Source organism: Fusarium pseudograminearum, chromosome 4 (assembly GCF_000303195.2).
Source record: "Fusarium pseudograminearum CS3096 chromosome 4, whole genome shotgun sequence".
Lineage (NCBI taxonomy): Eukaryota > Fungi > Ascomycota > Sordariomycetes > Hypocreales > Nectriaceae > Fusarium > Fusarium pseudograminearum.
In genome coordinates this window covers 774,792-797,126 of record NC_031954.1, presented here as the reverse complement: position 1 = coordinate 797,126, position 22,335 = coordinate 774,792, and the positions used below count along the sequence as shown (strand labels likewise).

Sequence of the window (22,335 nt, the reverse complement as noted above, 5' to 3'; positions counted from 1 at the left end):
CAAACCGCTCACAACTCACTCGACCAAAAGACTATTCAATACATCTCGGTTCACAATGGGTGATAACATCAAGCGCAATCCTCACCCGGACTTTAAGAGCGTTGAGGCTTCTCGTCCCGAATTTGAGACCACCTCTGAGTTCCGTTACACCAAGACTGCCGACGCAGACTGGGCCTTTGGTGAGGGTGCCAACGAGCTTGGAAAGGATGACACCGATAAGAAGCACGTCGCTATAGATCCTCATGAGGAGGGTCGTCCTGCGGGCTTCAACTACAAGTTCCTCATCTCATCCATCGTGCCCCGTCCCATTGCCTTTCTGAGTAGTCAAGCACCCGACGGCACTCACAAGAACTTGGCGCCCTTTAGCTACTTCAACATGATGGCTCACGACCCGCCCATGTTTGTCGTTGGCTTCTCATGCAGTCTCGAAGCCGCCAAAGACTCGCTGCGCAACGTTGTCGATTCCGGCGAGTGCGTCATCAACATCATCTCTGAGCACTTTGTCGAAGCCGCAAACTCATGCAGTGTGAATGCTCCGTACGGAGTCTCTGAGTGGGATATTTCAGGTCTCACACCCTCATACGACTGCGAGACTGTCAAGTGTGCCCGTGTGCGCGAGGCCATTGTCAGCATCGAGTGCAAGCTCGACATGATCAAGGAGTTCGACAGCAAGGCACGACCAGGCAACAAGTCGGGCGTTATGGCTGTTTTCGAGGGCACACGCTTCTGGGTACGCGAAGATGCGCTAAACGAGGAGAGAAACTTGGTTGATCCTGGTGTCTTGAGGCCGATTAGCAGATTGGGAGGAATCACATATGGAAGAGTCACCGAAGCTTTCGAGCTTGTCAGAACGGATTACGAAAAGGATGTTGGTGGCGAAGCTGGAGTTGAGAAGATCCAAAAAGAGCACAAGAACTAGTGTAGATATAGACGTATATATTCATCAAGACCCCGAATAGAGACGAGGCCGCACCCGAGCCTCGAAACCAAAATGTTCCATGCAATGCATCTTCCCAGATCTGATGCAGCTCAGCCCCTTCCCAGGCGCCATCACCCTAAGCTTTATCATAAGAAAATTCATAACCGAGTCATATATAAAGAAAAATACAAGCGGTATAGTGCAAGCCTGATCATAGCCTACAGATCCCCACACATATAGGACAAAAACCTATGGTCGAATGTAAAACAAACACGTCCCAACGCCAGTAGCTGCAATGCTCAAAGGTAGAAGCTCTTTCCAGGTTTAGAAATGATAAATTCACATCCGAATTGCGCCTCGCTCTCGTGATCGTTTAATTGCTCCAGTATGGTATTTCCGACGTCGGGGCCATCGTCCAATCGGTCCTTGACATGAATGATGACAATTTGAAGACCTTCCAGAGGTTTCCTCGTTGCGGGCACCGATGTAATCGAATCAGACGGGTTGAGTGTCAACTCTGCTGTCGGCGTAGCGAGGTGTGGCGTCGGAGGCGTCTGGGGACCTGGGTACACGAAATCTGGCGTTGAAGCCTTGAGCGTCTTGGGAGACACAGGGTCTTCAGATGTAAAGTTGGCAAGAGAGGGATTCCGTCGAGGACCCTCGTCAACCGTACTGCCCATGCGCTTGCGCTTCTTGGTATCAGCACTACGCATGCTGCGAACGGTGTTGACCTCTGTCGCCAGAGCACGCAGCTCTTCCATGACAAATACGGGCTTCAGGTGGCCAAAGAGGCGGTCGTTGCTCTGCGAGTCGTCATAGCTGCATTCGATGAAAATGGCCCTGAGATTCCCCGAAGCGATCTTGGGTGCTGCTTCTTGCCAGATCTGGAGGTTCCTCGGACTAAGCGATATGCTGTCGGGTTCGACGTCACCAAAGATGAGTACTTCGCGGTTGGTTATGGGATCTTGAATGAAGTATGCGCTTGAATCGTAGACGCACATGCGCTCCTGATCAGGTGTTGGAGGTAAAGATATGGAACCAAAGCTACCCTGCGAGAGCAAGACTGAGCTGCGGTGCAGGGACCCCGGATAGTAGGAATTTGAGCGAGCAGGTGGACCGTGGGGCATGGATGCGTCGTGGCTGCTGAAGCGAGTGGACGTACTTGATGTCGATCCCCTATGACTGTGCTTCTCAAGGCAGTGTCCGTGGCTCACGCTCCATATCTTGACGAGGAGTCCATCGGCGACTTCGATGTAACCTCTAGTTTCGCCGTCGCCGAGTGAAGGGCTGCCGCCTTCAACCAATCTCATATAAGTCACCAAACCTGCTCCGTTGTTTTCGTCGCTTAGATTTGGCCATATGACGTTGTTAAAGATATGGTTCTTGAAGGCCTTGATCGTACTGGGCAAAGCAGCCAGTTTCTTTGGTCTCGTGCCTGGGAAGCCAGCTGTGTTGACTACAAACCCTGAGATGTGGTCAAGATGAGGATGTGTGATGAGATAGGTGTCGACAAGAGTTCGGGTGATGTGAGCAGCATTGGCCGCGGGTGAAGAGTAGGGAAGCTCAAGACCTGCAAAGGGACCTGTGGTGAGTGTGAAAGGAGGAGTCGGTGGTGGTGATGGTATCGACTCTTCCATGATACGTGTGATGGAGGAGAGATGAACGCCAGCATCGACGGCGATGATGGAACCACGATGCCATTTTGCGCCAACAGAGCGAACCAGAAAAGCAGTTGTATTTGATTCCTGAGGACCGCCTCCAGAGCCCTGATTATGAGATTAGTGAGAGTTATACTGTGAGTAGACGGGTCATGATGAAAGTGAGAATGTAGGGGAAACGCCACTGGACGAGTCATGGTGCGACGCGTTCTTCACTTTTCGGATCTGTATCCGAGCCGTTTCTCACGTCATGACATGGCCAATGCCCTTTTTGTATAACGATGCAATGTAAACAAACGAGGGATGGAGAAGCTAGATAGGTAGGATAAGAGGAACGACTATTAGATGTACATACCAATATAATCACCTGCAAAGCAGGTTTAGTGTCGCCTCCCATGATTTTACGGTAGAAAGTAGAGAAGGAAGAATGAAAGAGAGAGTCGAAAAAGATGACTGTTGACAGACTCAATCGAGGAGGATAAAGACTTGGACTAGACCCTCGATTTGTGACGGTTGGGATGAGATGGGTTGGATCTAACTGAGCTGGGTTGATGTGGAGGTGACTTGTGGAGGGCCCTGCAGCTGTAGCCTGTAGGTCGATAGCTGTGCAGCTAGGCCTAGCGACCCTGGACGGCGCGGCAGGTAAGGATGGTTTAGGCGGTAGATCCACTAAAAGAGGCCTGTAAGGTACCGCCTGCAAGGTTCAACCAGAAAAGTTAAAAACTGGGGATCGTGGTTCCTTTCTCAAGCCGTCTCCGTCACTTTGAGAGAGCTTAGAGCTTGTTAGTTGACTTGTTCAGTCTTGTGAACAAGATTGGTTGAGGAGAGTCAAGTTGTTCAACTAACAAACAGACAGATGACCTACCTACATGCACTGCAGTTTCGAGGACTTATTTCTCCGACGGGCGAGATAAAGGCTGCAACCTTGAAACGAGAGCGGCACTCGAGGAGCTGAAGTAGGCAGGTATGATGGAATGCAATGTCCAGAGGACAGACAAGGACAAGCAAGCAAGACAAGATGAAATGGGAGAGACGAAACCGAGAAACCGAAAGAGGTACACGTGATCGTTTTACAAATCGTCGTGTCCAAGGGACTTGTACGACTCTCGAATGCCGTGTAACCGCCGTTGATATATGAATGGATTGGATCGCTCTCGCCGAATACCGATAGATAGTGTACTGTACTTTGACCACGTTACCCTTGCTCCGATCCCTTGGCGGGTACAGGTAGGACAAGCAAGGCTTTGTGTCTTTTTGAAAGGGAACCCAAACGTAGAACAAAGGCTATGGACCCTGAGAGTTGTGAGCTTCTTTATGTTGGATCTTTCATGTAACAGAACAGCATCACTTCTGTCCGCCCTCGCACTCGCCGATGCAGCTGCAACTTCAGTCCTGACTGTACCTTGCTTGTCATATCATTCAATATTCCTCACCTGTCATGTCTCATTGCTCATCCCAAAACAGAAATCTCCAACAGCTCACGCCTCCGAGAAAAGAGAAACTGCTTTACAAGTTCAACAGCTGCCGGCTCAGCTGCAAGGCCAACCTTGTTTAGCGGCCCCCCAGAGCTGTAAGCCTGCATCGGCGTTTCCGTGAACCTGAAGCCCCTCCCCCATTCCAAAGGTTCCAGGTTTCCCCCCACCAAACGTCACTACTAAAACGGGCGGGCTTTTTCATGTTACCTTGCCTTGCTTGTCTTAGCTACAGTGACCACAAGCTAAGAGCTTGCCCGGGCGTTGGCATCCTTGGTTTAACTCGAGCTTGGACATGAGGTTGCCCACCTGGATAGGAAAGATTGCACATAAAATGTCTGTGAGCTTCTTTTACATCGGGGCTGGATCTTGAGTTGAGCCGTGCGTTGGTTGTCACTTATCAGGGTGGCTTGAAAGCAACGGCCCATGGCTGTGGTACGTATTAATAGGCAGTCATTGTTGGAAACAAAGATCCGAAACCGTGACTTGAAACGTTGACAAAGAGTTGAACCTTTGACTACAGGTGGCATTTCTCCAAAGAGTCGCGTGAAACTAAAGTTATTCTTGCAATGCCATGAAGTCAAGGTGAGACTCAATTACATGCTCATCAACAACAAGTCACGGTTCCAAGAGACATGAAATCAAAACACACTTAACCAAGTGACAGATCAAAACAAGACATGTTTCACAGGTAAACAAACAATAATTGGAGCATATAATTTCTACTCTATAAAGATACCCAATAAACAAAATCTCTATCCATGTCAAACTTCAAACTCCATACCATAATGCGTATACTAAATCCAATGCGCCCATCGCTATGCTGTCTATTGAAACCAGGGTATCAGATGGAAACAAAAACTTTTCAACCCAAATTATTACTTTTCCTAGGTAGGTCTCCGACCCGCAGAGATTCCTACCCATCACACTCTCTCCCACACATCCCGGGAAGAAATAGAGACAGAGATCTGCTGTGCTTACATAGAGACCCTCTTCTCGACCGACCCGTTGTTCCTCCTCGGAGAGGAGCGGCTTCCTAGGGAAAACCTGCTGCTTCTTCTCAAAGGTGAGCTAACTTTCGGGGAGCGAAGTGTCGGAGACGGTGTTTGCCTTCTCTTCTTAGCTTCAGGGGCAGCAGCATCCTCCTCAGTCCGTGAACGCTTGCGCGACCCCGTTGATGATACACTCCCAGCGGGAGAACCCTCCTGAACCGTGATAGAATCGGGGATGGCGACACTCTCTTGGGTCTTTGTAGGAGAACCAAACAGAGAGTCCATTGAAACAGGAGAATCAGGGATGGCAATGCTGTCTTGAATCTCTGCATGCGGGTGAGGGAGCACGCTGGAAGGAGACTCCAATACCTGAACGCCTGCGCCTAGGCTCTGTGGCGTACGAGGGCGATCAGCAGCGTCAGCAGGCGCAGCACATTCCTTGATGAAGGCAGCAATCTCGGCATCAGAGATGAGGTCTGGGTTCAGTGGCGGGATTTCTTCTTCATCTTGTGCCGCGCATTCTGGCACATGGACTGTAATCTCTTCGCCCACTGGTGGCTCTGGCTTGAACATAGGTCGAGCAACTATTGACCCATACAGGAGGTTGTGTTGCTGCTCATACAGGGTGTTTTGCTGCATAAGCAGAATGGCCCTCTTTCTGGCCCTGGAAAGTTCTAATCTCCTGTGGTACTCAGAGAGATCGCCCATGATGAGCTCCACGGTCTTCTTTTCGTCATCTAGCCTGTTTTGGTTCCGCTGCTCACGCATCCTCTCGCGGGCCCGGTTCTGCTTCTTGACGTGGAAGTTGCATAATGCCCAGGAAAGAGTATCTTCGTGCTTGCTGTAAGGAACCTGTACGACTCCCACCCTTCGACGCTCTTTGATCCAGGGCTTTATGGCTTCGTCGATAACATCTTTGTAGTCATCTCTGGTGATCGCCATCCGGTTCAGTTTCTCTTTGGGCAACTCGCGCTCATCTGGGAAGAGAACTTCCTGTTCGATAGGCTCAAGCGGATCGATACACTGCTCGAAACACCAAAGATGCATGACACCAGCCATCTTGAAAGGATCTTTGGCGCCTTCACTGGTCATCTCGGGGAACTCGTCAAAGGCGACACGATGCCAGCCGTGAAGAATTGTTCCGTTTTTTGCGGGGCATTCGGAATAGCGACATTTAACGTCAGCGTCAATGTGTCGGCCTTTGCATTTTGACGGAGTGTTTTGAAGCCAGATTTTGGGCTTTCGAGGGCATTGCTGCAGGTAGTCGCGCAGCTCCTTGGCAGTGAAAAGGACCTCTTCATCCAATTGTCCTGCCGGCAGGTAAGCGATTTCGCAGCCATCCTTAGTGTTCCAGGCAAGAAGCTGCTCGAAAGCCCGGTAAGGGAGGTTGCTGGGGTCCACAACTTGCTGAATATTCCTCTTCCTTCTGGCGGCCTTTGCCCTGGCGGCACGGCTTTTAAGGCGACTGGCGTTCTTGCTGCTCTTCTTTGCAGGATCCTCTGGACACTCGTCACTCTCCTCCTTCTCCTTTTCCTCGTCCATCCATCTAGACTTGAGGGCCGGCTTTGCCAGTCTCGGCTTCAAGGCTTGGGCTAGGAGGGGGGCACATGGAGGATAATGGGCCATGCGACCACACTGTAGGCAGGTGCCAATAGCGGGCTGAACAGCCATATGTGCGGGATATCCTACCACTTGACCATAAGCCGGGGGGTTTGGGGGAAACGAAAGAGCACCTTGGTGCCCATTGATGCCCGCATCTGGGTAGTGACTTTGGGGCTGGTAAGAACCGTTGGCAATGTGGGCGTACGGTTGCATGTACTGAGGCCATGGACCATACTGCTGAGGTGTTGCAGAGAGTCTGGGGTGGGCTTGACCTGCTTGCTGAGATTGCTTTGGTGGTAAAAGCCGTCTACTGGGACTCTGGTACAGCAGCTGGGACTGAGCCGGAGTCGAAGCCAGATTGCGAGGCGAAACGAATGGCGGATTCGTTCCAAATGTGGGAAAGGTTTGTTCAGCTTGTGCTGGAAGCTTAGGAGTTGCAAAAGACCCATTGTACTCCAATGTAGGGTCGATGGCTTCATCTTTGAAGCTGTCCATAGAAAGCTCTGGTTGTGCGGACGTTCCATCGTGCGGGAGACCCAGATCCAGACCCAGCTCCGCCACGAAGTCCAGTCCACTCCAGTCCTGCTGTCCTGCTGTAGTGTTAGAACCAGTCGCCATACTTGCGTTAGGGAAGCTGTTACCTAGTTCAAGAGGGACAAGAGGTTGATTCAAACTTTCGCTGAGATTCGCTTGCAGAGAATGCCGGAAATAAGGGTTACTCATTCTGATCTGGTCTAGAGAAGTTGGTGCTTCAATGGCCACAAAGCGTAGGAATGAAGCGATTGGTGGTTATTGCGTTGTTGGAACAGTTGTAATGGTTGTAATCTCGATGTGATTTGTGTGGCAGAATGAATTGGATTGAAGTGAATGGAAACAGGGCCTATAGCCATCTTATATTACTACGAAATGAACAGCCCTCAAGAATGAACAAATATAGAGCACACATTGTGATGCCCTCAAGGCTTTGTTGTCAAGCAGTGTTCCAACACGGTTAACAGACACGATGAGGGTGGTTTGGGACAAGGAAGCAGATCCGGTGGACAGAGGTGGTGTGCTCGATCGTCTTTGTCGAACAACTCGGTCCAGTCGAAGCTTCGAAGCCGAGTGCCATTTTTGGAACCAGGTTCTGTCATTCCGGTACCTAAGGTCATGTTAGCACCGAATTTATCAAAGACGGGGCAATGCCAAAGAATTAATTGCAAGAAAGATCAGATAATAAAGCATGTTTTTCTACACAAGTTTCAGAACAGGTCTGTGTTATGTGTGTCTCATCATAGAAATAGCAATTTGTTCAAAGAATAAAAGAAAAGTAGTAGACATACCATCTGAGTTTAGATCATGAGTGTGTCGCACGCAACCTATTTGGTGAGTAAAATCGAGCAATGAAGCAAATGAGGCTCATGCTCCAGTTGGAGGGCGCTAGTTTAGAAGATGCATGACTTCATGACATCTGTACACTGTCCGTCACTGAAGATATGGAGGTGCGCAGCGGAAATTGTTGCTGACAGGAAGCATGGTCGTTCAGTGTTGGGAAAATTGAGTAAAGTTGAAAATACGAACATTGTGAAAGATAAAAGCTCTGTACGTTATCGTTATCGTCGGTCCGGAACAGCAGCTTCCGACCGTTGACTACTAAAAACACAGGGGTAAGCCAAGTTTACGGGATCTACGGTTGCATCAAATATCTCTTAGATAAAATCTGAATAATTATTGAAGTTGCATAGCGCATGATATTGTAAGGGACCCTTGACTTGGTGATATGTGAGAATTGCTTCATATCGAGTCGCATTGATCCAATTTCTTTGTTGGATTCGGTAGACACAAACTCCAACGTCGTATCGTTTCAACTGACGTCTACTGTAAAGGTTAGATATCTCGTATCATGATAGGACTGCGCCGCACAAGAACGAACTGGTACGGCATGGAAAAGATACTAAACCTGCTGATTACGATGATCACCGAAGCTATTCCGGAGTATAGCTGCATCTTCAAGGTCAGCCATCTTGTTTTTTGGCCTAAGACAAGAATCAGCCACTATTTTTAGCGGCCAACGGCACAAGTTAGCGGAGTGCAGGACTGCCCTGGCGAGGAGGGGCACCAGTTAAAGGGTGCAAGTCTGAGTTGCGGGCAGATTAACCCGCCAAGGGACCGTATTCAGTGCCCAAAAATACTGGTTAAAGTGATGATACAGTCTAAAACAACCCAGGGGCACCCCGCCCTTGATCCAACGGGCCCTGTACATGGAACCAATAAGAACAGGTTCTTGTCCGCTCTTCAAGTCCTCAGTTGAGACTACGTCACGAGACTCTGCTCTCTCGCTGGGTCCCTTCAACTTAGCCGTGAGAGATCTCCGTGGCTAACCTCGATAATCCAACTATCTTTACTGTACTCGACCTCAACCTTTGAGCGGCTGCATCGCCAGAATAACCGCCATCATGGCTGAAGTCAGTCCGGAGCTCCAAGAGCGACTCGAAGAGTTGGATCGCGAGCTCGAGGTTAGTAAAAGATCCCCGTTTGTTCCACAAATCCCCATCTCCCTCTCAATGCCTTTCTTCTTGGCGCCTCAACCCGCTATTTTGAAGAGAGTTTGTTGTTGTCGCATGCGACCAAAAATCATCCTCTCAAGTTTTCATCGCTGATCTGTTTCTTGGCGTAGGAAGGAGATATCACACAGAAAGGGTAAGCTGTTTTGCGTCCAGAGTACTTACAATTGCTTCTCAGTTACTTACGCGCCGGCAGCTACCAGAAGCGACGAACTCAACTCTTCTCCCAATTCCTCGGTGCACCTCCACCTCAGATTGCTGCTCTCGCCGAGCCTCAGTCTGGCCTACGCATACACTCTCCCGATGACTCGGACCATCCTTCAGGCGATGGCCATCGTGCTACCGCCTATGCCGCTCTCGGTAGCAGCAGTGGCCCAATCCCAGATTCACCAGACTCACCTATATACCGACCGCACTCCGGCTATGCTGCTTCAGAATCACCAAGACCTCCTCCAGCACAACCTCCACCTTCCCTGCTGCGCCCGGGGGGTTCTCTCGCTGGAGGATCGACCACTGCTCACCGCGACTCCCTCTTCTTCTCCCCCTCCCATCTCGAACCTGAAACCCGAACAGGTACTATGATGTCGGGCGATTATGCATTCAGACCTGAGCAGCAAGGCACATATGGCGAATCCCAGCATCAGCAGCAGCAGCAGCAGCAGCAGTTCCAGCAACAGCCACAGCAGCAGCAGCATGATGGGCAGCAGTATGATGGACGAACTACAACGCTTCTCGATTCGCAAGGATACTTTTCGGATTTTGCGGGACAGCAGCACTATGATCAGGCTCAAACCGTTGAGTATGTGGGACCTCAGCAGCGATATTCTTCCAGCGATGCATTCTCTCCAACCGCCGCAATGGCACCCCCGATGCTTACAACCAACGACCTCCCACCGCCAGAAGCGCTCGAGTACCAACTGCCCCTTGATCCTCGTGAGGTACCATTCGCTATTCAAGATCCCCATGATGATTCTACGCCAATGTCAAAGTTCGATAACATCGCAGCTGTACTCAGACATAGAGGCCGAACGATTGCCAAGAAGCCGGCATACTGGGTGTTGGATAGCAAGGGCAAGGAGATCGCATCGATTACGTGGGACAAGCTGGCATCTAGAGCCGAAAAGGTTGCGCAAGTCATCCGCGACAAAAGCTCTCTGTACCGAGGTGATCGGGTTGCCCTCATCTACCGCGACTCAGAGGTTATTGATTTCGCCATCGCCTTGCTGGGATGCTTCATTGCTGGAGTTGTTGCCGTTCCCATCAATGATCTACAGGACTACCAACGCTTGAACCACATTCTTACTACAACGCAGGCCCATCTAGCGCTGACCACCGATAACAACCTCAAAGCCTTCCAACGAGACATTACTACACAAAAGTTGACATGGCCAAAGGGTGTCGAATGGTGGAAGACAAACGAGTTTGGCAGTTATCACCCTAAGAAGAAGGAGGATGTACCGGCTTTGGTTGTTCCCGATCTGGCATATATCGAGTTTTCGCGAGCGCCAACTGGAGACTTGAGAGGTGTTGTTCTGAGCCACCGAACCATTATGCACCAAATGGCTTGTCTTAGTGCGATTATTTCTACTATTCCGGGTAACGGACCTGGCGATACATTCAACCCGTCTCTTCGCGACAAGAATGGTCGACTTATTGGTGGCGGCGCAAGTAGCGAAATTTTGGTGTCGTACCTCGATCCCCGTCAGGGCATTGGCATGATTCTGAGCGTGCTACTGACCGTCTACGGCGGCCATACTACTGTTTGGTTCGACAACAAAGCCGTTGATGTTCCTGGACTGTACGCCCACCTCCTTACCAAGTACAAATCGACCATCATGATCGCCGACTACCCAGGATTAAAGCGAGCCGCCTACAATTACCAGCAAGAGCCAATGGTAACCCGAAGTTTTAAGAAGGGAATGGAGCCAAACTTTCAAATGATCAAGCTTTGCTTGATTGACACCTTGACCGTAGATAGCGGGTTCCACGAAGTTTTGGCTGACCGATGGCTACGACCGTTGAGAAACCCTCGTGCCCGTGAGGTCGTCGCACCTATGCTTTGTCTACCTGAGCACGGAGGCATGGTGATTAGTGTGCGTGACTGGCTAGGAGGAGAAGAGCGCATGGGATGCCCATTAAAGCTTGAACTTGGGGAGGATACAGAGTCTGATGAAGAGAAAGAGGAAACAGAGAAGCCAGCAGTTTCCAACGGCTTCGGTAGTCTCTTGTCAGGTGGTGGCACAGCAACAACTGAAGAAAGGGCAAAGAATGAGCTCGGTGAAGTCCTTTTGGATCGCGAGGCTCTAAAGACCAACGAAGTCGTGGTGGTGGCCATTGGTAATGATGCCCGTAAAAGGGTGACGGATGACCCAGGCTTGGTACGGGTCGGTTCTTTTGGATACCCCATACCCGATGCCACACTCTCCGTCGTCGATCCAGAAACGGGTCTACTGGCGTCACCACATTCCGTGGGTGAAATCTGGGTCGACTCTCCTTCTCTTTCAGGTGGTTTCTGGGCGCAGCCAAAGAACACCGAGCTGATTTTCCATGCTCGTCCTTACAAGTTTGACCCTGGTGACCCTACACCGCAGCCCGTAGAGCCCGAATTCCTGCGAACAGGCTTGCTGGGCACCGTCATTGAGGGCAAAATCTTTGTTCTGGGCCTTTACGAAGACCGAATTCGACAAAAGGTTGAGTGGGTTGAGCATGGACACGAACTAGCAGAGTACCGCTACTTCTTTGTTCAGCACATCGTTGTGAGCATCGTCAAGAACGTTCCAAAGATATACGATTGTTCAGCCTTTGACGTCTTTGTCAATGATGAACACCTGCCAGTCGTGGTGCTGGAGTCAGCAGCTGCGTCAACGGCACCATTGACATCTGGAGGACCTCCTCGACAACCGGATACAGCTCTGCTAGAGTCATTGGCTGAGCGCTGCATGGAGGTTCTCATGACAGAGCATCATCTGAGACTGTACTGCGTTATGATCACAGCACCCGACACTTTGCCTCGAGTCGTCAAGAACGGACGACGCGAAATTGGTAACATGCTTTGCCGCCGGGAGTTTGATCTCGGCAACCTTCCATGCGTGCACGTCAAGTTTGGCGTGGAGCATGCAGTACTTAACCTTCCTATCGGTGTGGACCCTATAGGTGGTATCTGGTCACCGTTGGCGTCCGACTCTCGTGCCGAATTCTTATTGCCTGCTGACAAGCAATACTCTGGTGTCGACAGGCGCGAAGTCGTTATCGATGACCGAACTTCAACGCCCCTGAACAATTTCTCTTGCATTTCAGATCTCATCCAATGGCGTGTGGCCCGTCAACCAGAAGAGCTAGCGTACTGCACAATCGATGGCAGAGGCCGGGAAGGCAAGGGTGTGACATGGAAGAAATTCGACACCAAGGTCGCTTCCGTTGCCATGTACCTGAAGAACAAGGTCAAGGTGAGGCCAGGAGACCACATCATCCTCATGTACACACATTCAGAGGAGTTTGTCTTTGCCATTCATGCCTGTATTTCCTTGGGCGCAATCGTCATTCCCATCGCACCCCTCGACCAGAACCGATTGAACGAAGATGTCCCAGCTTTCCTGCATATTGTATCCGATTACAACGTCAAGGCTGTGCTGGTCAACGCCGAGGTCGATCACCTGATCAAGGTAAAGCCGGTGGCCAGCCATATCAAACAGTCAGCCCAGGTTCTCAAGATCACGAGCCCTGCCATCTACAACACAACTAAGCCGCCAAAGCAAAGCAGTGGATTGAGGGATTTGAGGTTCACTATTGACCCTGCCTGGATTCGGCCTGGCTATCCCGTCATTGTTTGGACTTATTGGACCCCCGATCAACGCCGAATTTCAGTTCAGCTTGGACATGACACCATTATGGGCATGTGCAAGGTTCAAAAGGAAACTTGCCAAATGACAAGTTCAAGACCTGTGCTTGGATGTGTACGAAGCACGACTGGCCTAGGCTTTATTCATACGGCTCTGATGGGAATTTATATCGGAACACCAACCTACCTCCTATCACCCGTCGAGTTTGCAGCCAACCCCATGTCTCTATTCGTCACCTTGTCGAGATACAAGATTAAGGATACTTATGCGACACCACAGATGCTTGATCATGCCATGAATTCCATGCAGGCCAAGGGCTTTACGCTTCATGAACTTAAGAACATGATGATCACTGCCGAGAGCCGGCCAAGAGTTGATGTTTTCCAAAAGGTCAGACTTCACTTTGCTGGGGCTGGTCTCGATAGAACTGCTATCAACACAGTCTATTCGCATGTCCTCAACCCCATGGTAGCGTCGCGATCTTATATGTGCATCGAGCCTATCGAGCTTTGGTTGGACACACAAGCGCTTCGACGTGGTCTGGTTATTCCTGTGGATCCTGAATCAGATCCTTTGGCCCTACTGGTACAGGATAGCGGCATGGTTCCAGTTTCAACCCAAATAGCCATCATCAACCCCGAAAGCAGGATACACTGCCTCGATGGTGAGTATGGTGAAATTTGGGTCGATTCTGAAGCCTGTGTCAAGTCATTCTATGGCTCCAAAGACGCCTTTGACGCTGAGCGCTTTGATGGCCGAGCTCTTGACGGCGATCCCAACATCCAGTATATCCGTACCGGAGACTTGGGTTTCCTTCATAATGTTAGTCGACCTATTGGCCCTAATGGTGCTCAGGTGGACATGCAAGTGCTGTTTGTTCTCGGCAACATTGGCGAGACTTTTGAGATCAACGGATTGAGCCACTTCCCAATGGATATTGAGAACTCGGTGGAAAAATGCCACAGAAACATTGTGGCGAATGGCTGGTAAGTATAACATCCCTAGTTGAAGCGAAGATGCTAACAAAGTAAGTGCGGTGTTCCAAGCTGGTGGCTTGGTGGTTGTGCTCGTTGAAGTCAACCGCAAGCCATACCTGGCGTCGATTGTTCCCGTCATTGTCAATGCAATCCTCAATGAACACCAAATCATTGTAGATATCGTCGCATTCGTCAACAAGGGAGACTTCCCACGGTCTCGTCTGGGAGAGAAGCAGCGTGGCAAGATTCTTGGTGGTTGGGTTAGTAGAAAGCTGAGGACTCTTGCCCAGTTCTCGATTCGCGATATGGACGCCGAATCCACAGCTGGTGATATGATGGATCCTTCTAGAGCATCAATGGTCAGCGTACGAAGCGGAGGCGGCGCTGCTCCCGGATCTTCTAGTTTGAGGAACGTCGAACCTGCGCCTCAAATCTTGGAGGAGGAACATGACCAAATGACTCCTCGCCACGAATACGAAGCAGCACCTACCATGATTTCCGAGCTTCCCGATGGCCAAGAGACACCGACAGGGTTTCAGCACTCGCAATTCGAACACCCACCACAATCGGCCGGTTCCCAAGCACCAGCCCAGCTGAACCTTTCTCACCAACCCGATCAAGGATTCGATATGGACTTTTCACGATATAGTTCAGCAGAGCCTGATCACGGTCCCCTCCATAGACGTCCAGTCCCAGGCCAAGCCCAACAACCCGAGGCTATGCAAGGGTACGGTCAAGCGCCGCCCCAGATCCGGCTACCAGGTGTTGATGGGCGAGAAGAGGGAGGGTTCTGGTCACAGCAGGAAAAGAACGAGAAGAGTGAAGAAGACTGGACAGCTGAGGCCATGATGCATATGAATCTGGCAGGTGATATGAAACCTCCACGATGATAATACACAACATAAGAGCGAAGTGACGAAGCGGAGTCGGAGTTGGGAAGCATTTAGAAACGAATAACAAACAATTGGACTTGTCGGTCTGATGGCCTATTTATTGTATTCATAGATGAGGATTTGATAGTGAATATGTGATTGGATAAAGCCTGGGTTTGTGAATTGTGAATGCGGTGGCTGCTTGCTATAAACTGTTATACTGAGGTCTTTGGAGGAGTGTCTAACAAAGATGCAAAAGGTACTAGTCCATACTGACTGTTGCATCCACCTTTGTTTCAATCTTTGACAAACTCACGAACTTTGCTCAACCACAAAAAGAATGTCACCAGGAACAAAAAACCAATCGACGCAGGCCTGATTCGAACAGACGCCTCCGAAGAGAATAGATTTCTAGTCTATCGCGTTAGACCACTCCGCCACTGCGCCTTAGCTGATTGGATGTTGAAGGAGTGTGTCTCTAATCCTGACTGTGGATTTCGTCTGTGTGAGTGGGTATCGTAACAAAACCACCGATTTCGTGTCTATGCTATGCCAAATGCTAGTATACAAACAGAATCATAAGAAAAATAAGCATGACTTGGATATCTTTGACCGAGCATCTATCGGTTCATCCTCCTCTTTCTGTCCATGTCTGCGAGGGCTTGTTTTACTATTCCCTCCGCTTCAGCGATGACATCGTTTCCTCGTCGCCATGTATATAGGGAAACGCCTAGTCCGTCGAGTTGCTCGTGTGCTCTTGCTAATCTCCTCCTCCATAACTCTAGTTTCTTATTAACTGCTTGAGGGCCCATATTCGGTGATCCTCCTGTTGACGTGTTGCCATCTGATCGGTAACCTCCTGTCATCGAACCAAAAGATGTAGGAGGGTTTGCTGATGGTGGAAGGGGGTCGTAGTCCACGTCCAGATTAGTTGATGTCTGGGTAGGACGCGGTGGAAGACGGGGGTTCTGGTTCGACTCTGTAATACTGGAAGGTGTTCCCCTTCGACGTGGGGGCGGTGGAGGAGGACCACCCCCTGAAGAAGCAGATCCAGAGCGACTTTGTGCTGGGATCTTAAAGGTATTATTGCTGCTACCCGAGCTTTGCTGGGATGAGTTGTGAATCTGTTTAAGGGGATGGGGCGGTGCAGTTTCTCGTGTTTGCACTCCCGGCCTTCTAGGTGGCGGAGGGGGAGGGATCTCGTCAGAGTTTTGTCGAGAGAGTCCTTTGTTTAGCTCTGGGATGGATTTGGCACTCCTTAAAGCGACTGGCTTTGCTGGCCTGGGCGGAGCTGGCTTACGACCACTAAGGTCGGTAGTGCTGGCACCTTTTGCATTGAAGCTTTGCGCCTGGGCGAGGGCTCCGTTGCGGTCGACCTTTGTCCGAGGCTCGTCTGAAAAGTCGATCAATGTTCCCATGGTAGGACCGGCTGACAAGTTCCTTTCTGTTCGATATCCACTCGGGGCTAGGCTCTGGTATGAAGGGGTGCGAGAAACGCTTCTCGAAGGTCCGTTAGAAGCACCTGCAGTCTTGGGTCGGCCAAAGTCAAATCCGGAGCTGAAAAATGCTGTCTCTTCTGGTGTCGTGACGTCTCGAATGAAGACTGCAAGGATGCGACCGGGGTTCGACAGGGCGAGTTCTGTGTATACCTCGAGATCGGCCTCTCCGCTGTCTCCTACAAGTATAAACATTCGCTCGGGAAAGTCTCTCAGAAGGCGATTAAGCGTAGACCTCTTTCGTTCAGCGACTGGCTCGAAAATGCCCTGCAGCATGCCGCTGTATTGTTTGAGATGAAGTGAGCCTGGCGGGAGACCATGGATTTTGAAGAAACTGGCGAGAACTGGGAAGAGCTGCCATGGACTGTTTGAGCAGTAATGGATACTCACGCCCATTTTGGCCATCTTGTTATACCACTCCTTGACACCTTCAACCGAAAGATCCGCCAGATCACGTATAAAGGTGTTGCGGAAGATCTCTTTGGCTCCTGCAGAAATATTTGATTTCTTGACTGTGTCGTCAATATCGCTGATGAGACTGACTCCATATGGCTCGATGACTTTGATCTCCTGAACAGCAGATAGATCCTCGTCTGCCAAAACACGGACATGTGTCGGCACAAAGTCGAGGGCGGCACGAATGACAAAATGACCTGCATCATTCGTCATGACGGTCTTGGACTGCGATTTGGTATCGTTGTAGAAGAAAAAAGTAATCGGGAGGGCAACGGAAGGATTGGTCATGAACGGAGCGATTCGAGCCATGAGATTGGCATTGGCGAGAATGAGATCGCTCTCGCTGAGCTCGCTAGTATTTGTGCTGCTAGCTGTCGCTGATCTGGCGGGCATTGTTGGGCTGGAAGGGGCCGAGTCTGGAGACCGATTCCCTCCGCGAGAGGGATAGTAGAAGCTGTCCGTGAGGGGATCATCGTTGTCGGGTGTCTTTTCACTGAAACCTCCTTGGTAGGCAACTTGTTTCTCACGCTGCCCTACTTGTTCTATCCGCCGAGCTTCGGCATCAATCTTTTCTTGTTCCTTCTTCTCTTCGTGTAGTTGAAGATGCGAACGTGGTAGTCCAGTCCCTGGACTGTATGCTTGGTCCGCTCGAGGGGCTGGGATGCCACTCAGTTGCCGCGCAAGACCAATTAGAATTCTGTTCCTCCTCGTCATTGGACCGGTATGAGGGGTATATATCCAACCGCGAACATCAACATCAACGATTGCCCTCTCATCTTCAGCTCGCTCCCATTCTTGACGCCAGAAGCCTTCGTCCTTGATGCTACCGGGTGGGGCATCCGGGTCGTGTGCGGCCATATCGTTCCAATCCTGCTTGGTGTGTTGCTTGGCGTAAGAGGGGAACAGCACCATTTGGTCGTCGCCATGGACGGTAATCGCAACATCTGGAAAGGCACCTGGAATGTGTATTCGCCCATGGTTCTCGTGTCCTGCAGCGGCTGGCCCTGCCCTTGTTTGGGCATATGATTCCTTGATCTCGGTGACAGCGGCCTGTCCGCTCCTGTACAGGTTGCCAGCCATTGCTGCCAAGCGCTTTCTCCTAAAACCCCTCTCGCCATCGCCGGGGCTCGTAGCCCGGGCGGAACCGTATCCCATCATATTGTCTGTCTGTGGCGTTTTGTAAGCCACTGAACCCTTGGATCGGGTCCTCGCATTCTTAATCGGACGAGTCGCTTGCGATCCTAGCCAGAGCTGTCTTCCCCGCCGCCTAACAATATCCAAAATGCGCGATTGATCCGCGCGCCGACGTTGACGCTCAAGAATATATCGATAGACTCGGGATTGGAAGGTGTGTTTAAGATGAGGAAGTGTATTGAGGTGGAAATTGAGTAAACGCTCGCGGTATCGGTCTCTTACGGCTCGTGGGAAGAAGAAGCGGGCGAGGCTCAGTTTATGTCGCGAAAGAGGGCGATAGGGACCGAAGAATCTAAAGGGCGCCAGCTTGCCGATTTTAATAGGGACCGGGGTGTGTAGGGTCAGACGAGGCTATCTCGAGGTGCCTGGGGGATGACGGTTAGGGCAATGCGACGCGGCAAGAACAGTCCTCAGGCGGCTAAGTCTTCTGATGGAGGCTTTTCTCAGCCTGACAGGACAGAGACGGAGTGTTAGTGAGGGTGACTGCAGCACATGATTTGGACGAATTTTGTGTCTCTGTAGGTTTGTAGTGCTCAGATGCGAGACAAGACAGCTGCTCGTGACCCTAAACCTGGGAAGGTAAGCTCAGTTCAAGTTGGATCGGCCTTACGTCATCACGTTCCAACGGTATCCCAGCACCTCGTGTCGTCGAACTTACATACGGAGGGCCGAATCAGAAAACCTAGGAATTGTGAGTGTAACCCTTGTTGCATGAGGCCGAGCCGTTTATCGGCCGTTGGTACATAGTAATTGTTTCTTTCTCTGAGAGGTGTTTTAATAGAGACGTGTGGTTTGATTTGCTATAAACGTCCATATCTTGAGTCTGTAAAAGTATAATCAAGCCCAGCCCAGCCATACCTGTTGAATACCAATTGACTCGATGACCTTTTGCCGCAATACCATTTGCTCACCCCAAACAAAAGTCATGCAGACTTTTTACATCAGACTCAATTAATCAGGTATAATTCAAGGATCCTGCTTCCCCAGGCCAGTCTAGTAACATTTTAATAGGTTTTTGTCTCCGATTCCGGATAGCGGATGACGGGTAACAGCGGATGAGCCGGCATTCAAGGTACAATCCAGTAATTCCAGTTGTCAGTGCCCCTCCAAAATTGATTTAGGCCTACCTGTATTAACCATCACTCCAAACACAACTACAATACTACCCCGCCTCCGTGAGTCAAACTTTTTGACTGACTCAATCTTTTCTTGACTTGATTCTTCTTAACTATTTGTATCTGACCTTTTCCCCTTCTTTTTATCATTCCCCAGACACTAAACTGGAACCAATTCGCGCCCCAGATTACCGTTGCCATCATGACTATGTAAGCTGCGACTTCGGCCCCTCCAATCATGCAGTCGCTAACTTTTTCGTCCCAGGCTCAAGGAACCCTCCAAGAAATACAAGCCCTTCAAGGTGAGTTGGTGTTACGGTAGACTCGAATTGAACTTGGGGTTAACACAGACAGGGCCCAAAACTGCCAAACCGAACATGGCCCGACAAGACTATCGAGAAGGCCCCTCGCTGGCTGTCGTACGTTCCCCAATGCCACTCCGATCCCACGTCCGAAAGCTAACAATCCCCAAGGAGTTGTCTGCGTGATGGAAACCAGAGTCTGCCTGACCCCATGGTACGCTTGTCCAAAATCATCCGTAATTGCGACCGAACTGACATGTTGAACGAGTAGAGCGGCGATGAGAAGTGGCGCTACTTCAAGATGCTATGTGATCTAGGATACAAGGAGATCGAGGTCTCTTTCCCTTCTGCCTCTCAGACCGATTTCGACTTTACCCGACGCCTGATCGAGACCCCAGGAGTCGTGCCTGACGATGTCTTTATACAAGTCCTGTCGCCCTGCCGACCCGACCTCATCCGTAGAACTGTTGAGTCTGTTCGCGGTGCCAAGAACGCAATCATTCACATCTACCTCGCTACAAGTGCGTGCTTCCGTCAAGTCGTCTTTGGTTACTCCGAGGAACAGACCCTAGAGCTCGCCGTCGAGTGCACTAAGCTGGTCAGATCTCTGACCAAGGACAACCCCGAGGCATCCGGAACAAACTGGCAGTTCGAATTCTCCCCCGAGTGCTTCTCAGACACCGACCCAGACTACGCCGTGAGAGTGTGCCAGGCTGTAAAGGCTGCCTGGGGACCCAATGCCGAGTCTGGCGACCAAATCATCTTTAACCTGCCCGCCACAGTCGAGCTGGCTACCCCCAACATTTACGCCGACCTGATCGAGTCTTTCTGCAACAACATTGGAGACAGAAAGGATATTTGCGTGTCTCTGCACCCCCACAACGATCGTGGATGCAGTGTTGCCGCCGCCGAGCTGGCTCAAATGGCTGGCGCCGACCGTGTGGAGGGATGCCTGTTTGGAAATGGAGAACGAACCGGAAACGTCGACCTTGTAACCCTCGCCCTCAACCTGTACACACAAGGTGTTAACCCCCAGATCGACTTTTCCGACCTAAACTCAGTCATCGACATGGTTGAGTCTTGCACCAAGATCCCCGTTCACCAGCGTGCTCCCTACGGTGGCAGCCTGGTTTGCGCCGCCTTCTCCGGCAGCCATCAAGATGCTATCAAGAAGGGATTCCAGGACCGCAAGACCAAGGGATACACCCACGAAGACCCTTGGGACGGTATGCCCTACCTGCCCCTGGACCCCCGCGATATTGGCCGAAACTACGAGGCCATCATCCGTGTCAACTCCCAATCTGGCAAGGGAGGAAGTGCCTTTATTGTGCACACCAAGCTCCAGCTCGACCTCCCCCGTGGACTCCAGGTCGCTTTCTCCAAGGTTGTCCAAAAGCACAGCGAGGATGTTGGACGCGAGCTGTTGGCCACCGAGATCACCTCCCTCTTCGAGAAGACATACTTCCTCGGCGACAACCCCCACTTCCAGCTGGTCGACTACAGCATTACCCCTGATCGATCAAGATCCCCTGCGCCTGCTACCCAGGGCAAAACCCAAGACACCAAGGACTTTATTCGTATTTTCGAGGGTGTCATTCTCGTGAACGGCAAGGAGCTCAAGCTACGTGGTCGAGGCAACGGTCCCATTTCCAGTATGGTGGCTGCTCTTAAGGAGATCAACATCGAGTTCGACGTCAACGACTACAAGGAGCACGCCATTGGTGAGGGACGCGGCGTCAAGGCTGCGTCATACATCGAGTGCAAGCCTGTTGGCAGCAAGAACTCTGTGTGGGGTGTTGGTATCCACGAGGATGTTGTCCAAAGTTCTCTGATTGCCCTGCTGAGCGCGGCAAGCAACGTGAGTTGTCACACATACAAAAAAGCCAGAAGCTAACATTTTTGCAGTTTGTCACCAGCCGACCCTCTAGCCCTCTGTCCAAGTCAGAAGCCGCCACTCATTCCCAAGAACCTTCCAGCCTCGTCGCGATTCTGGAACAAAAGGCGAATGATATGTAAATGGCAAGATGATTAAAAGTCGAGGAAAATCGAAAGGGATCTGCGTCTTGATATGCCTACACCTTTTCGCATGTTTGTATAATTAGTTGCGTTCTGAAAGAGCATGATACTCAAAAAGTCTTTCATCCAGGAGTTGACAAATGAAATGCAATTTAATCACATCGAATCGCCTGCATTTGAGGGAATTTGACAATGTGACTTGTAGCAATGATATGAGTTTCTCTTTTTAAAGATGGCAGAGTTGAGAGAGTCCATCAGATCCAGAGATTTAAGGACTCTGCACACTCTTTGAGTATCTTTCAGGAACAGACGTGCTCCAAAATGTAATTGTACACAAGGGATTTATGTCTTGAATATCTAAAACGAGACAAGCATGGTCTTGGCGACCCCATGGGGAATGTTTTGGGCCCTCATAGGCCCTACCATAAATAAGGTTGAGGGTCTGGATGATCGAGACAAGTCTATCTTGAGTAGCCAGAACGCTGTTATGGTTCAGGAGTCGATGATAACGGTCATCTCAAACTTAATTCTGAATTTATGAATTTCCAATAATAAGACATTTAGCATATAAAACAACAAAGGCTTCGATGCTGAGAAAAGTGAGTAATCCTATAGACAAAGGCATGCGTAGTGAGGTTTGTTCAAAGAGAACTTGCTTTGTCTTTACGATAAGTGACATTGATCGGATTTCAAGGCTTGCACTATGGTATCGTGCTCTTTCTGACCTCATCTTTGATCGGCCGCATATACACATCAGAGCACTGAAATTAAGCTGATACGTACGATCCGCATCGACACTCATAGACTCATAGATGGTCAACTCATACAATACGAGGGAGTAGCCCCTGGTGGCTGAGAGTTTGACTGCACACAAGTTGTGAG

The 22,335-nt window shown here is 50.4% G+C and overlaps 6 protein-coding genes across 6 annotated transcripts, besides 1 other annotated feature; 3 read left to right on the top strand and 3 right to left on the bottom strand.

Moving 5' to 3' along the window:
- Positions 1-55: 55 nt before the first annotated feature.
- On the top strand, positions 56-919 carry FPSE_01611 (uncharacterized protein; the record flags this gene model as incomplete). The annotated part of the gene is made up of 1 exon (XM_009254731.1): positions 56-919. One exon carries the CDS (start codon positions 56-58, stop codon positions 917-919), a length of 864 nt encoding a protein of 287 aa, XP_009253006.1.
- A 299-nt stretch (positions 920-1,218) lies between these two features.
- FPSE_01612 (uncharacterized protein) lies at positions 1,219-2,974 on the bottom strand (the record flags this gene model as incomplete). Its single annotated transcript, XM_009254732.1, has 2 exons — positions 1,219-2,685; positions 2,933-2,974. 2 exons carry the CDS (start codon positions 2,972-2,974, stop codon positions 1,219-1,221), a joined length of 1,509 nt encoding a protein of 502 aa, XP_009253007.1.
- A 2,052-nt stretch (positions 2,975-5,026) lies between these two features.
- On the bottom strand, positions 5,027-7,366 carry FPSE_01613 (uncharacterized protein; the record flags this gene model as incomplete). Its single annotated transcript, XM_009254733.1, has 1 exon — positions 5,027-7,366. The coding sequence occupies one exon, from the start codon at positions 7,364-7,366 to the stop codon at positions 5,027-5,029; it is 2,340 nt and encodes a 779-aa protein (XP_009253008.1).
- A 1,712-nt stretch (positions 7,367-9,078) lies between these two features.
- Positions 9,079-14,892, top strand: CPS1 (the record flags this gene model as incomplete). The annotated part of the gene is made up of 4 exons (XM_009254734.1): positions 9,079-9,138; positions 9,300-9,322; positions 9,383-14,011; positions 14,058-14,892. The coding sequence occupies 4 exons, from the start codon at positions 9,079-9,081 to the stop codon at positions 14,890-14,892; spliced, it is 5,547 nt and encodes a 1,848-aa protein (XP_009253009.1).
- Positions 9,822-9,880: a microsatellite.
- Positions 14,893-15,494: 602 nt separating the features above from the next.
- On the bottom strand, positions 15,495-17,984 carry FPSE_01615 (uncharacterized protein; the record flags this gene model as incomplete). The annotated part of the gene is made up of 1 exon (XM_009254735.1): positions 15,495-17,984. One exon carries the CDS (start codon positions 17,982-17,984, stop codon positions 15,495-15,497), a length of 2,490 nt encoding a protein of 829 aa, XP_009253010.1.
- Positions 17,985-19,337: 1,353 nt separating this feature from the next.
- Positions 19,338-21,453, top strand: FPSE_01616 (uncharacterized protein; the record flags this gene model as incomplete). Its single annotated transcript, XM_009254736.1, has 6 exons — positions 19,338-19,345; positions 19,401-19,437; positions 19,490-19,554; positions 19,609-19,651; positions 19,709-21,295; positions 21,343-21,453. The coding sequence occupies 6 exons, from the start codon at positions 19,338-19,340 to the stop codon at positions 21,451-21,453; spliced, it is 1,851 nt and encodes a 616-aa protein (XP_009253011.1).
- Between the last annotated feature and the right edge of the window lie 882 nt (positions 21,454-22,335).